General features: G+C 51.1%; 2 protein-coding genes and 1 pseudogene across 2 annotated transcripts in view; 2 read left to right on the top strand and 1 right to left on the bottom strand.

Moving 5' to 3' along the window:
- The window catches only part of LOC144610306 (triacylglycerol hydrolase DDHD2-like), a 200,481-nt gene extending 192,422 nt beyond the window's left edge, over positions 1-8,059 (bottom strand). Inside the window, exon 1 of the mRNA XM_078428908.1 lies at positions 7,668-8,059. The gene's annotated coding sequence lies outside the window, so the exon portion shown is untranslated. The remainder of the gene's footprint in view (positions 1-7,667) is intronic.
- Positions 7,707-11,970, top strand: LOC144610307 (neurofilament medium polypeptide-like). The gene is given in 6 exon segments (XM_078428909.1): positions 7,707-9,079; positions 9,756-9,880; positions 11,449-11,467; positions 11,469-11,549; positions 11,552-11,644; positions 11,646-11,970. Coding segments are annotated over 6 exon segments (1,581 nt in total). The 5' UTR covers positions 7,707-8,026; the 3' UTR covers positions 11,856-11,970.
- LOC144610278 (uncharacterized) lies at positions 11,902-13,134 on the top strand (annotated as a pseudogene).
- The last annotated feature ends 2,428 nt before the right edge of the window (positions 13,135-15,562 follow it).

Consider the following 15,562-nt stretch of genomic DNA (forward strand, 5'->3'; position numbering starts at 1 on the left):
TAAGGAGAGATTGGATAGGCCTGGTTCATTCTCGCTGGAACCTGGTCGAGTGAGGGGTCCCGTGGTTCACAGCCTCGCGGGCCGGAGGTGGAGCCTCGCAAGTCGGCTAAGCCCACGGCTGGGGCCAGGGTCGCAACCACAGAAGCATCCAGGGAGGACCCAGCGACGATGCAGGAGAGGTCGGGGCGGCGGTCGCTGATGGCGCCGACCGACGGACGAGGACAGACACGCGGAAGTGAGGACACTGCTGCCGAGGAAAGGAACAAAGGAGGACCCGGCGTGGAGGGGGGGGGGGTGACCGCTGTGATGGAGGGGGAAGAACAATGGACAATGGAGGACCCAGCATGGGGGGGGGGGGGGGGGCGCTGTGAGGGAGGGGGAAGAACAATGGACAATGGAGGACCCGGCGTGGGTGGGGGGGGGGGCGCTGTGAGGGAGGGGGAAGAACAATGGACAATGGAGGACCCAGCATGGGGGGACCAGCATGAGGATGGGGAGGGAGGGAACAAAGAGGGACCTGGTACGTGGGTACTTTGCAACTTTGCAAGCGCCCTTTATGGGCGACTATTTGCATACCTTGGGTATGTAAGCAAAGAATTTCACTGTGACTTGTCATATGTGACAATAAATTATTCAATTCAATACCATTCAACTAATAAGAGGTTTATAAAATTAAGAGAGGAATAGATAGAAGGGAGGGTCGACTCTCTTTCCCAGGGGAGAGGAATCTGGAACTGGGGGGCACAGGTTTAAGGGAGGGGGCAATTTAAAGGAGATGTGGGGGTTAGGATTTTCATGCGAAGGGTGGTGAATATCTGGAACAAACTGCCCCAGCAGAGGGTGCAGGCAATAACAATTGCAATGTTCAACTGGTGTTGGGACAGGTATTTGGATAGGAGTGCCTGCTTGAAAGGAGTGGCCTAATGCAGGCAAATGGAATTAGTGCAGATACCATGACATGCATGAATTGAGCCAAAAGGAACCCATTTCTGTAAGATTTTAGCTTGATTTGGGGATACAGCGTGGAAACAAGCCCTTCAGCCCACCGAATCCACACGAACCACTGATCACCCGTTCACACTAGTTCGATGTTTTCCCACACTAGAATTTTTTCATGCAACTATTCAAAGAATCCTAGGGTGGATTCCAGTAAATGTCCTGGGATAATGTTAACCCCTCAAACAATCACGGTATGTTATTCCCTTTATCCTGTTTGTGGAAGATCCTGGCAATACCTTGTCCACCATATCCCCAGAAGAGAAATGGATCCATACATCAAAAATCACACAACGGTCATGAAAGATAGAGATTGACATGGTTCAGCCCAGTAAATACCAGAGCATTAGCTTTTGGCCAGCTACACTGACAATGGCCAGACAAGGTGAAGATGGGCCTTGACCCGAAACGTCACTCGTTCTTTCTCTCCAGAGATACTGCTTGTCCCGCTGTGTTACTCCAGCACTTTGTGTCTATCTTCAAGGTGAAGATGGTGTCCAAACCAGGCAACTCTCTGCGCACTAGTCCCAGAAGTGGATCTGCAATTACTCATTACAACCGTTCCACTCTTCTAAACCTCTACTCCAGCACTTCTTACTTGAACTGTGCTCTTCATAATCTCCTCTCAGATCTGCCGATTCTCTGACTCTCTGGACCATCGCATTGGAGACCCTCGGACTATCTTTAATCGGACTTTACTGCACTTTATCTTGCACTGCATGTTATTCCCTTTATCCTGTATCTCTACACTGTGGACGGCTCGATTGTAATCATTTATAGTCGTTCCACTGACTGGACAGCACGCAACACAAAGCATGTGACAATAGACTAAACTAAACCAAACTAAACTAAAGAAGGGTTCTGACCCAAAGCATCACCTACCCATTTTATCAGAGATGCTGCCTGGCCCGCTGAGTTACTCTAGCGTTTCCTGTGTATCTTTGGTGTAAACCAGCATCTGCAGTTCCTCTTTATTACATTTTATGTTACAGTGGGATAAAAGGTCAAGAGTCAAGAGTGTTTTATTGTTCTATATGTCCCAGATAGAACAATGAAATTCTTACTTGCTGCAGCTCAACAGAATATGTAAACACAGTACACTGTAAACAATATGATAAACGAGAGAGAAAAAGGTTCAGTGTGTGTGTACACATACCCACAAGTACACACACACACACACACACACACACACACACACACACACACACACACACACACACACACACACACACACACACACACACACAGATGAGCCAAAACATTATGACCAATGACAGGTGAAGTGAATAACATTGATTATCTTGTTACAATGGCACCTGTCAAGGGGTGGGATATATTAGGCAGCAAGTGAACAGTCAGTTCTTGAAGTTGATATGTTGGATGCAAGAGAAATGGGCAGGAGTAAATACCTGAGTGACTTTGACAAGGGCCAAATTGTTATGGCCAGACGACTGGGTCAGAGCATCTCTGAAACGGCAAGGCTTGTGGGGTGCTCCCGGTCAGCAGTGGTGAGTACCGACCGACAGTGGTCTGAGGAGGGACAAACCACAAACTGGCGACAGGGAGTTGGGCGCCCAAGGCTCATCGATGCGCAAGGGCAACGAAGGCTATCCCGTCTGGACAGAAGGTCTACTGTGGCACATCACAGAAAATGTTAATGGTGGTCACGGGAGGAAAGTGTCGCAATACACAGTGCATCGCACCCTGCTGCGTATGGGGCTGCACACAGAGGACCAGCAGCATATGAGGCAGGTGGTCATAATGTTTTGGCTCATCAGGTCATAATGTTTTGGTTCATCGGTGTATATACATATACGCACACACACACACACACACACACACACACACACACACACACACACACATATATATATATACGTGTGTGTGTATACACATATACACACTCACGCACACATAAGTACACACAAAAACAATCAATAGTAGTATAATAATAATAATAATAATAATAATAATAATAATAATAATAATAATAATAATAATAATAATAATAATAATAATAATAATAATAATAATAATAATAATAATAATAATAATAATAATAATAATAATAATAATAATAATAGTCTATTGTAGTTCAGAGCGTATTTGAGGTTGTAGTGTTTAATAGCCTAATGGCTGTAGGGAAGAAGCTGTTCCTGAACCTGGACCTAACAGTTTTCAGGCTCCTGTACCTTCTTCCCGATGGCAGGGGTGAATATAGATGGAGTCAGGTGTATGAGAAGAGAGGATGAACAGTAGAGATTATGTTCCATGGCAGAAGGGTCCCTCCGTATCCCTGCATCCATGCACCGTGCAGCTCTGCAGCCCTGTGGCATCCACCCATGCAGCACACTGCACCATTCATCACCACATCCGTGCATCAATGCACCATTCATCCCTGAATCACTGCACCGTACTGCCGTGCACACAGCTCTGCGCCCCTGCACCATTACCCCCCCCCCTGCACTCCTGCATTATTTACCCCTGCACTGTGCACCCCTGCAGCACTGCATCTTGCACCACGACTCCCTGCACCATAGTGCATCAGAGCTTTGGACTTCAGACTCACAGTCTGACGAAGGGTGTCGACCAAAAACGTCGCCCATTCCTTCTCTCAAGAGATGCTGCCTGTCCCGCTGAGTTACTCCAGCATTTTGTGTCCACCTTTCCTGCACCATACATCCCTGTAGTATCCCTGCACTCCTACATCCTATACTCCTGCACCATAAATCCCTGCATCCTATACCCATGCACCATATATCCATGCACTCCTGCATCCTATACTCCTGCACCATATATCCCTGCACTCCTGCATCCTATGTCCTTGCCCCATAAATCCCTGCATTCCTGCACCCTATATCCCCGCACCAATGCATTCCTGCACCCATGCATCATATATCCATGCATTCATGCATCCTATATCCCTGCACCAATGCATTCCTGCACTCCTGCATCATATATTCCTGCACTCCTGCATCATATGTCCTTGCACCATAAATCCATACATTCCTGCATCCCTGCACCATATATCCCAGCGCCCCTGCATCATATATCCCTGCACCAATGCATTCCTACACCCCTGCACCATATATCCCTGCGCCCCTGCACCATATATCCCTGCACCAATGCATTCCTACACCCCTGCACCATATATCCCTGCGCCCCTGCACCATATATCCCTGCACCAATGCATTCCTACACCCCTGCACCATATACCTGCGCCCCTGCACCATATATCCCTGCACCAATGCATTCCTGCACTCCTGCACCATATATCCCTGCGCCCCTGCACCATATATCCCTGCACCAATGCATTCCTACACCCCTGCACCATATATCCCTGCGCCCCTGCACCATATATCCCTGCACCAATGCATTCCTACACCCCTGCACCATATATCCCTGCACCATATATCCCTGCACCAATGCATTCCTACACACCTGCACCATATATTCCTGCGCCCCTGCATCATTTTTACCCGCATCTCTGCACCATATCACCCTGCACCATTCTTCCCTGCAGCCCTACGCCGCACACCTTTGCACCAGACGCCCCTGCAGTCCTGCGTTGTATTTCCGTACAACCGTGGAAGGGAAACTGGATAAAGCTGAGGGGGGAGTGGAGAGAAGGTGACTGTGAGGGGGGGGTGGGGTGGGGGGGTGGGTCTAGACGAGGTGTCGGCGTTGCTGGGGCATTGGCGCGGACACAGGGCACGCTTCCCTGCCGCTGGCATGTGCCATTTTTCCACAAACCCCCCTTGCAACCTCAACCCAGGCAACGTCTGCATCCGACCCGGGCTTAAAGTGCGAGCATTTTCTGCTGCCAAAGTGAGATTAGAGCGTCTTTATATCTCCGACTGCAAACTGGATTTGATTGAGGGGTTTGCAAAAAAGCGCTTCTGCAAAAGTTTATAAAAAGAGGAAAAACGTGCTTTTCGCTGCTGTTGTTATAGTTCAAGCGCTCCTCGATATCTTTTGTCCCATTGAGGAGTATTTCTTCCACATAATGCCTGGCGGTCATATGTCGGCTCGCTTGCTTAACCAGTGAGCGGCGTGAGATGCCATACAAAGAACTAGAGTTCATCACTTATTATCCCGGAGAAGACATAAAAGCAGGAATCGCCCGCATGGCCCTTCCTGAGTCCCTGACTTACAATAAGACGGAAGTCTCACCCATCCCAGGCCCTCTGAGCCAAGAAATCACAACTGTTCATGTTCACCTCTCCACAATGGAATTCTTCCTAAAACCAATCCTACATTCCCGGGACTTGCCCCTTGGCCGCTGACCCTGTCAGCCGCTGGGACAATTTGTTGCCCATCGACCGCTCACGGTCCATCTCAGACCCCTACACGCTCGAAAAGGCCGCCCTCACACTTGTCAACTCGGTGAACGTAGGTCAACGTAAGTCGCTGCTCCCTCCCGTTAGAGCGCCCATATCCCGGGAATCAAGTTCCCATAGCACTGCCCGCAGGAAGCACCAATCTCCCCAACCCTGCGCTCTTGCTCCGTGTGTGTGTGTGTGGGGGGGGGGGGGGGGGGGGGGGGCGGAGAGAGAGAGAGAGAGAGAGAGAGAGAGAGAGAGAGAGAGAGAGAGAGAGAGAGAGAGAGAGAGAGAGAGAGAGACAGATAGAACCACAGAGAAACAGAGAGAGAGAGAGAGAGAGAGAGTCACACACACAGAGACACAGAGACACAGAGACAGAGAGAGACAGATACAGAGACAGACAGAAACAGATAGAGCCACAGAGAAACAGAGAGAGAGAGAGAGACTCACACACACACAGACACAGAGACAGAGAGAGAGGCAGAGACAGAGAGAGATACAGAGACAGACAGAAACAGATAGAGCCACAGAGAAACAGAGAAAGAAAGAGAAACAGAGAGCGAGAGGGACAGAGAGAGAGAGACACCGAGACAGAGAGAGAGAGAGAGAGAGAGAGAGAGAGAGACAGAGAGACGGAGACAGACAGATAGAGCCACAGAGAGGCACAGAGAGAGAGAGAGCGCGAGATAGACACAGAGAGAGACACAGAGACAGAGAGAGAGAGAGAGAGAGAGAGAGAGAGACAGAGAGAGAGAGAGACAGAGACAGACAGAGACAGATAGAGCCACAGAGAAACAGAGAGAGAGAGAGAGAGAGAGAGAGAGAGAGAGAGAGAGAGAGAGAGAGAGAGAGACAGAGAGACAGAGAGAGAGAGACAGAGAGAGAGAGGGGGGGTGCAGGTGAGCCGCATTGGGCTCTTTGTTGACGAGTTATGGGGATATTTTCTGCCTCGCCGTCCCACTGAGCCCCAGGTTAAAGGCGAGGGATTTTGTCTGCAGTGTGTGTGTGTGTGTGTGCGTGTGTGTGTATGTGCGTGTTTGCGTGTGTGTGCGTGTGTGTGTATGTGCGTGTTTGCGTGTGTGTGCGTGTGTGTGTATGTGCGCGCGTGTGTGTGTGTGTTTGCAGTGAGACGTTTTATCGCTCTCTTCTCCCCTGCATTGCAACAGATATTGATTTCTCCCCCCATCGCCACACCCTGCGATATGCAATGAACCAACTCGAAGGCGACAGCACACCGAAAGGCAATATAACAATCCTTGGCGATTTATCGCCGTCTCGCAAGCACGGGCGAAGAGGGAGGGGGTGGGGTGGGGGGTCGGGGAGGGGCGAGAAATCACAGGTCTGCTGGGAAAGACGGCGAGGACTTGCAATCGGCCTGTGTGCCCCCTTCAGTACTTTATTTGAGTGCTTGAATTTGATGAAAGAGAGTAGCGCTTTCTGCACTAACCCTGGCAGAATAAGGCACAGATCTTAGAAGGGATGGGGGGGAGTGGGGATGAGAGAATGGTGGTGGGGGGTGGGGGGAGGGAGTGGGGATGAGAGGATGGTGGTGAAGGGGGGGGGGGGGAGGGAGAAACTGAAGCCACATGAGATTAGAAGAGTGCCCCACCTTGCTGCTGATGCACCAAGGCCATTTTGTCCACCTCCCACTGTGTGTCAGCGGACGCTCGTCCTCCATCGGCGCAGACACACACACACACACTCACACGCACAGGGTCGCCCCCAGTCTTCGCCCCTCGCCCATCCCACTCCCGGCAGGATCATGCGGGGAAGGATCGATTACTGTCCCTTGAAGTCATTATTGTTTGAAGTTATTTGGGGGCGGAGGGTGAGGGGAAGGGGAGATAGTTTAAGACAATCCCTACCTGGGACATATTTCCCCACAAACCCATTACGGAATTCTGTAAAATCTTGCCCCCCCCCCCCCCGACCCCGCCCTTCGCTGATCCAATCCATTTTTGGTGTCTATTCCCGAATTCCCAATGCGCCCAGTGGCAAATCTGTTCGAATCAACCTTCATCTAACTGTCCGACACCCAAACTGCGGACACGGGTCCCATCTGAACATCCCACGGGCTTTTCAACTTAACCGCATAACATTTTTACGCCAGTTATTCCGAGACGGGACCTGTATTTATTTTGGTTAAATATCAGCTGATTTTTTTGGGGTTAAATATCAGAAGCGACGCAGAGAACAGAAGTGGGTCCATGAAATGTTATAAAGAATATAATATGAAGTTGATTGCGGCGCGGTTCGCCACTCCCGGTTATATTTAAGGGGGTCTTTGCAAGATTTAAACCTGTCGCAGGGCGTTAATGAGATGGGATTTTCATTTCTGTTGCTTACCTTGAACGGGATAAAATATCGACAGCCCGGTCTGATACTGCGGGAGGTCGGTGCGGCACAGTGGGAATGCATTTTAAATTCATTTCAAACCCCTTATTAATTGGGGATTATTTGAGATTTTAACGCCGGGCCGGGCGGAAAAGCCGCGGTTGTTCTTGGCTGCCGCCCAACACACGTGGAGCGTCCGGGTGGGAGGAGGGAGAGCGACAAAAGGAGCCCTCCCCCCTCTCACATCCCCGGCAGATCAATGAGTAGCCCTTTCTTGCCTGCTTAGCGATTATCGCCGGGGGTATATAAAGGCTGGGGCGGTCACGCAGAGACCTCATTGTGAACAGCTCCTCTGGTAGCAGCTTCTCAAGATGAGCTACATCCTGGAGTCCATCGGCAACGCGCCCTCCTACCGGAGAATGGAGACCAGGAACCTGGGCAGCCGCGCCAGCGCCTCGCCCTCCAGCGGCTTCCGATCTCAGTCCTGGTCCCGGGTTAGCCCGACCCCGGCCGTCTCCACCTCGTCTTCCACCTACCGGCGCATCGCCAGCGTCCAAGCTCCCCGGGCTTACAGCTCCTCCGACAGCCTAGACTACAGCCAGGCCGGCGCCCTGAACGGAGATTACAAAGCCGTCCGCAGCAATGAGAAGGTGCTCCTGCAGGGGCTGAATGACAGGTTCGCCGGCTACATCGACAAGGTGCACTACCTGGAGCAGCAGAACAAGGAGCTGGAAGCCGAGATCCAAGCCCACCGCCAGAAGCAAGTGTCTCACTCGCAGCTCGGCGACGTGTACGACCAGGAGATCCGCGAGATGAGGTCGCTGGTGGAGCAGGTAAACCAGGAGAAAGCCCAGATCCAGCTGGACTCGGGTCACCTGGACGAAGACCTACAGCGACTCAGGGACCGCTTCGACGAGGAGGCTCGCCTGCGGGAAGACACGGAGTCCACCATCCGAGGGCTGAAGAAGGACACGGCCGACTCGTCGATGGTGAGGGTGGAGATGGAGAAGAAGGCGCAGTCCCTGCAGGACGAGGTGGCCTTCCTGCGGGGCAACCACGAGGAGGAGGTGGGCGACCTCTTCGCCCAGATCCAGGCCTCGCAGGTGACGGTGGAGAAGAAGGACTTCCTCAAGACCGACATCACCTCTGCCCTGAGGGATATCCGCTCGCAGCTGGAGGGCCACTCGACCCGGAACATGCAGCAGGCCGACGAGTGGTTCAAGTGCCGCTACGTCAAGCTCAACGAGGCGTCCGAGATGAACAAGGACGCCATCCGTGTGGCCCGCAACGAGATCGGCGAGTACCGGCGCCAACTCCAGTCCAAGAGCATCGAGCTGGAGACGGCGAGAAGCACCAAGGATTCCCTGCAGAGGCAGCTCAGCGACATCGAGGACCGCCACAACGCCGACGTGTCCAACTATCAGGTAGCGGGGCGAACACATCGGACAACCTGCCGCGGACCCAACATCCCATCCACCTGCGGATATCTCCCCTTTGTCCAGACAGCGACTGCCCATCCGCCCTTGGATGTGCTCGTCCTTGGGTAGAATTTAGATGCTAACCACCCCCCACCCTACCCTCCCCCACACCCCCCCCCCCCCCACCCCACCACACTACCGCCTCTCGAATCAATTCTAGGTTGAATTGACTGGTCCGTCTTTGCGTACGGGCGAGTGATGTTTGAAATGTAGTCGATCCCAGGGGCAGACGTTTATCTCCGCAGTGCGATTGCCAGAGGTGGTTTAGGATGTTCCCTCCCCCCCCCCCTCCCCCTTCCATCACTCGGCACCCCGTTACGTTGCCGGGACTTTTATTTTTGCAAGCGCACCTTCATTACCCGGTGCCCCCCTCCCCCTCTGGCAATTCCCTGCCTCCCCGCTGCCATTGTGTGAGGGGAGGGGGAGAGGGATGGGGGGAGGGGGAGGGGTGGGGTGGAGAGGGAGAAGGGGAGAGGAGAAAGGAGGGAGGGCGGTTGCTTTCTTTTCAACCTACTGAAGAATAGATTTGACTTTGTGTGTGTGTGTGTGTCCGTGCGTGTGCGTGTGTGTGTGTCCCCGTGTGTGTGTGTGTGTGTGCGTGTTTTGCCTCTTTCTCGTCCAGGAAACCGTCCAGCAACTGGAGAACGAGCTCCGCGGTACAAAATGGGAAATGGCCCGTCACTTGAGGGAATACCAGGACCTGTTGAACGTTAAGATGGCTCTGGACATTGAGATCGCTGCCTACAGGTATGGAGATCAGCAAAGGGCGTTCGCTGACGCAGCAGACGGGCGCGGGGTTGGGAGGGGCGAAATGGCGCGCCAGTTAACGGGGGACACAAGACCCCAACCTTTCAAACATCGCCAACGTTTCTCTAGTCGAGGTCACAACGGCGACCAACTCCCACCCCTCAAAGTGTTGTGTCCCTTGTTCGCGTTGCAGTCTTTCAACACAAAAGGTAGACGTTTCGGTCGAGCAAGGATACAAAGGGGCCAAAATATGATTAGCCACGACCACGCCTAGCGAAAGAGAGAGAGAGAGAGAGCTGAGAGAGAGAGAGAGAGGAGGGGGGGGGGGGGGGGGGAGAAGTGGGGGTGAGGGGAGAGAAAATCCTCGCCATTCCTCAATTGAAGAAAATATTATCAAACTTCCCTCCCTCCCCCGCGTACAAATCTCCTCATCCTTCGATTCAAATTCCTCCTCTTTACTTCGGAAATAAACCAACGCATTTCCAACCCGATCTGGTTTACGTTGAAATTTCCGTCTTAACCAGAGCGGGGCGAAATTGGCCTTTTAAGGACTGCTTTGGGGATTTGGGCGCGGCGATGTTCTTATGGGAGAGGGGTAGAATAAACCCAGGGATGGACTGGGGGGAAACAAAAACCCACCTAGTTTATGTGCAGTTCATCCGCCAAGGCGACGAAAGAGTTAAAACGAATGCAAGGACAGGGAAAGGTTCGAATAAAGCGCTCCCCGAATAGATGGGTTAACTCAACAAATGTTCTTTTGGGAATGTATTTCTCTTTGTCGGATCTTTTCCACCACTACCCCGGATTACTTTACAAGCCGATTTATTCACAAAATGCTGGAGTAACTCAGCAGGTCAGGCAGCATCTCGGGAGAGAAGGAATGGGTGACGTTTCGGGTCGAGAGAAGGGTCTCGACCCGAAACGTCACCCATTCCTTCTCTCCCGAGATGCTGCCTGACCTGCTGAGTTACTCAGCATTTTGTGAATAAATCGATTTGTACCAGCATCTGCAGTTATTTTCTTATATTACTTTACAAGCCATTACATTCAAATTCTAACAAAAAAAAAAACACACACACACACACACACACACCGTGCTGGAGTAACTCAGCGGGTCAGGCAGCATCTCTGGAGGGCATGGAGTGGCAATGTTTCGAGTCGGGGCCCTTCTTCGGACTGATTATAGTAGTGGGGGAGTAAGCTGGGGGGAGAGGTGGGGCGGGGCAAGGACAGGCAAGTGACAGATGGAAGATAGACACAAAATGCAGGAGTAACTCAGCGGGACAGGCAGCATCTCTGGAGAGAATGAACGACGTTTCGGGTCGAGCCCCTTCTTCAGATACAGGTGGGGTGGGGGGGGGGGGGGGTGTGGGCTGGGGGGGGGTGATTCCCAGATGGATGGACAATGGCTAGAGCTGAAGAAACAAAACAGTCCTTTGAGTGTGCATGCAAACTCCACACCGACAGCTCGTCTGAAATAGGTTGTGTTGTCACGACGGCGGGGAAAGTTGCTGATTGCCGTGCGTTGCCACTCCCATGCTAATCCACATTCAACCTCTTATTTGCAGGAAGCTCCTGGAGGGCGAGGGAGTCGAGGTATACCTTCCCCGGCAACGTTACTGGACCTTCCATCCCGTATAGGTTCCCGTCCACCCCCACACCCCCTGTTAAGTGCAGAAGACCAAAGAGGCGCCGAAACTGAAAGTCCAGCATAAATTCGTGGAAGAGATCATCGAAGAGACGAAGGTGGAGGACGAGAATTGTGGAGATGGGGGACCTTGACTTGGCCGAGGCGGTGAAAGAGTTGGAGGCTGGAAAAAGCCCAGACAAAGAGGAGGAAGAAGCCGAGGAGGTTGTGGAAGAGGCCGTCGTTGCCTCTGTAAAGGCCGGCGTTCAGGCAGTGCCGAAGCAAGGTCGAAGAGGAGCCAGAAGAAGCGAAGGAGGAGGAAGAGGGGGGAAAGAAGGAAGATGCTGAAGCCGAGGACGAAGTGAAGGAAGCGAGAAAAGCGGCGAGGGCGAGGATGAAGCCGAGGAAGAAGAAGAGAGCGAGGTTGTGGAGAAGAAGGTTGAAAGTGTGAAGGCGGGTGGAATCGAAGACTGTCCCCGCGAAGGATGAGATCAAGGAAAAAAGCAAGGATGAGCAGGAAGAGGAAGTGGAAGAAGAAGATAAGGAAGGAGAGGCCAGTGGAGAGTCTGACAAAGAGAGCGTCGGCGACGCCGTCAGTGGAAAGCAGGAAGTCTCTAAAAAGGAGGAGGTGAAGGCGGAAGAGAAGCCAGCTAGCGAGAAGATCGAGAAAGCGGTAGAAGAGAAAATATCGCCCAAGGAAGAGAAACCACCGAAGGAAGAGGAAAAAGCAGAGGTTAAGGAGAAGAAAGAGGAATCGAAATCGAAGGACGAAGGCACCTTCATCAACGGGGTCTCCGAGGACAAGGGAGGAGACTTGGATGACAAGGATGAAGAGACCCAGATCATCTCCAACGGGGGTGGACAAGAGTCCCACCAAGGACGACGACTTTGACGTGGCCATTCGCCACACGAAGACTGGAACGACCACTGTCCACAAGATCGTGGACGAGGGCGATGGGACCACCAAGCAAATTAAGGAAATCACCAAATCTGTGACGGTGACCCAGACGGTGGAGGAGGTGGAAGAGGTTGTCCAAGAGACGATAGTGTCCACCAAGACGGTCGAGAAGACCTCGCACTCGGTGCTGAGGAAAGAACAGGACAGCGAATGAGCGTCTGGTGGAGGGATGGGCCCGACAGCTAACGATGCATGGGTGTGAACAGCTTACATGGCCTCAAGCAGAATGGGTTATCCCGTGGGGGAAGTCCAGACTACCCATCCTTTCCTTTGTGCAATAGAAGAAACTGCATGCAAGTTAACAATGTGCCTCCACAGTGCGGAGAAACCTAAGGAACACCGGCGAACAATCACAACACGACCGCAAATTGAAAATGCATGAAAGACGACTTCACGCCGAATTGTGATTCAACACACGCGACCAAGAAATGTTCTCGCAATCTGTTGGGAGGGGCGCTTTGAGAAAAGTCTAAAGATGTTTTATGCAAAGAATAAACTGAGCCAAAACTTTAAAATCCTTAGCCTTAAACAGCACATAATGATTAATATATGGTTACCTCACCAGTGCTATTAAAATGGATTCTGTTGGTGTGAGGGTGGGTCGGACAATAATTCACCATTATGCCACAGTTTATCAACCCCATGTGAAACCACTGCAGTATTTGCTGAATAAAAAGACATATTCCAAACCCTTACGCTTGGTTCATTAAGTTAAGGAGGCTCTGGGACGCGTCGGGAGGCAGTTTCGTGCCAGCAATGGGGTGGATTGGGATTCGTGGGATAAGGGTGATGTCCCACGATCGGACCTTGAGAAAGATCATCGGGTTGGCGTCGCAGTAAACCAAAGTCTCGTCCTCTACTCCCTTAGAGTAGAGACGAGACTTAGAGTAGAGTAGAGAAGATCTTTTTTTAAGCTAGAGGGTGGCGAATCTGTGGAATTCATTGAATCAGACGGCTGTGGAGACCAAGACATCGCGGGTTCTTGGTTAGTAAGGGCGTTAAGGGTTACGGGGAAAAGGCAGGAGAATGGGTTGAGTGGCTAAAATCGACCATCCACGATAAATGGTGGAGTAGACTCGATGGGCCGATTGGCCTGATTCTGCTCCTTTGTCTTATGGTCTAATGGGCTTCCTTCCTGAAGCAGTCCGACGTTCCTACCGTACGGCCAACTGGAGCGGCAAGCATCGTTTGTTAAGATGCGCCTATTTACATTTCGAGACGACAGTGGATAGTCGAGGCGCATCAATTAGAAGAAGCCAATGTACCCCAGGTGCTGAGTAATGCATAGCCGTTCTCAAATTAAATAATTAAAATCATTTTTTTTAAAGATCAGTCAAAATTGTTAAATGAGATTCCTGATTTGGATCGGATATTTGACTTTGATCCTTGCTAAAAATGTCCAACAATTTGTGTTTCGAACTGAACAAATTGTGTTTCGAGGCTTATATCAAGGGAACTGGACGCAGCTGAACGAAGCGACGCAGAGGGACAGTATTAGGTGATGGCTATATCACCCTTTAATCCCACCTCAACACACACTCGAGCGTTCCATTTCAATTGATTACGCTGGCAATTGATTACGTTTCATATCAGGCGAAAGTAGACAACATGAGTTCCAGTGTTTATACCTACCTTTCCTCTCATCCCCGCCCCATCCCTCGGGCCATTACCAAAGGTTCATGCTTTGAACCATTGATTGGGTCCAGGAAAATTTCAGTAAATAGCACACGGGACCAATTTCCTTTCAAAGCAAAGGCCCAACTTATCTGTGAGAGCACGGATTGATATTCATTGATATCTGGATCGTTTCATTCACGCCTAACCCTACTCCAGACCTAAACGCCTTTGCAACGCAGCAGAACCACATATCATGTTCACTTCAATGTAAATAAAAAATCAAAATTCAAAGGAACATAGCTAATATATACCGCTCTATCTACATTGAAAACTGGAATTGTCAATTAGTGAGGTCCAAATAGCGCGATACGGGTAAAACGTGGGCAGGTGAGACTGGTGCGGTTGAGGCATCTTGGTCGGCATGGGCAAGTTGGATCGAAGGGCCTGTTTCCATGCTGTAAGACCCTATGAATTCCCTTCTCTCGCCACCGATGGGGCCTGACCCGCCGAGCCTTTCCAGGACAATTACTTTTGTTTCATCGACAAATGTAAACTTTGCAATGGCAATCGTCACGTTTACAGAGAATGTATCCAAAAACTCCAAATGACAGCACTGAATTGTACCTCAGTACCCGTGACAATAGTAAATTAAACTAAATTATCCAAAACTAAAAGTTTGCCAAATGCGACACCATTACATCTCGTGTAAGGCACATAATATCTGCTGCAGTTTGTAGAACGCCGCAGCAGTGGTGGAAAATGCTGGAGTGTTTTTCCCCGGCTTGTCGTAGATTTAGGCCTTTCGGGTGTCATGCAAAAGCCGGCACATTGAGAAAAAGCCTGCCCCTTCTGGATTGCCGGAGTCAGTGAAGCTGCGGATGTTGTTTTAGATTCGCCGCAGTATATTGATGCCGCGCGGGTTCGAAAGAACTGCGCCAAAGAAAGACGTAAACATCCCAGGAGAGGTGTATCTTTAATTTGGAGATAGTATTACGGAATGGTGGGCGGTTAAATCTCCAGCCACTGTTGCCGCGAGGGAACCGGTTTCCATTTTAATCTATGGGTTGTTAGTGCAACTGTTTAAATAACTCAGCCAGAGATGGTGACTGAATCGCAGCCCAAGGGGCTTGCAGTTGGTCCTGCAAGTTTTACGAGCGTCCAACTTTCATTCCCGACTCCCTACCAAGTGGCGGCGGCCTAATTTCTTTCAGCACTTTCGGTGAGGGTCGTTAGTGCGGGCAACACATTTCAGCAACGCAGACGCGAGAAACTGCGGGTGCTGCAATTTTGAGCGTTGCACAGAGTGCTGGAGCAACTCAGCCGGTCAGGCAGCGGCCGTGGAAAGAAATGAATTTACGGCATTTCAGGACGGGACCTTTCTTTAGATGGCACTGCACTGCCGGAGCTGGAACAGGCCAAGGCTTACGTTGCTGTGTCCAACACTTTACTTGCCCATTTATTTACAAAATGCTGGAGTAAC

This window comes from Rhinoraja longicauda, chromosome 36 (assembly GCF_053455715.1).
Source record: "Rhinoraja longicauda isolate Sanriku21f chromosome 36, sRhiLon1.1, whole genome shotgun sequence".
Classification (NCBI taxonomy): Eukaryota; Metazoa; Chordata; class Chondrichthyes; order Rajiformes; family Arhynchobatidae; genus Rhinoraja; species Rhinoraja longicauda.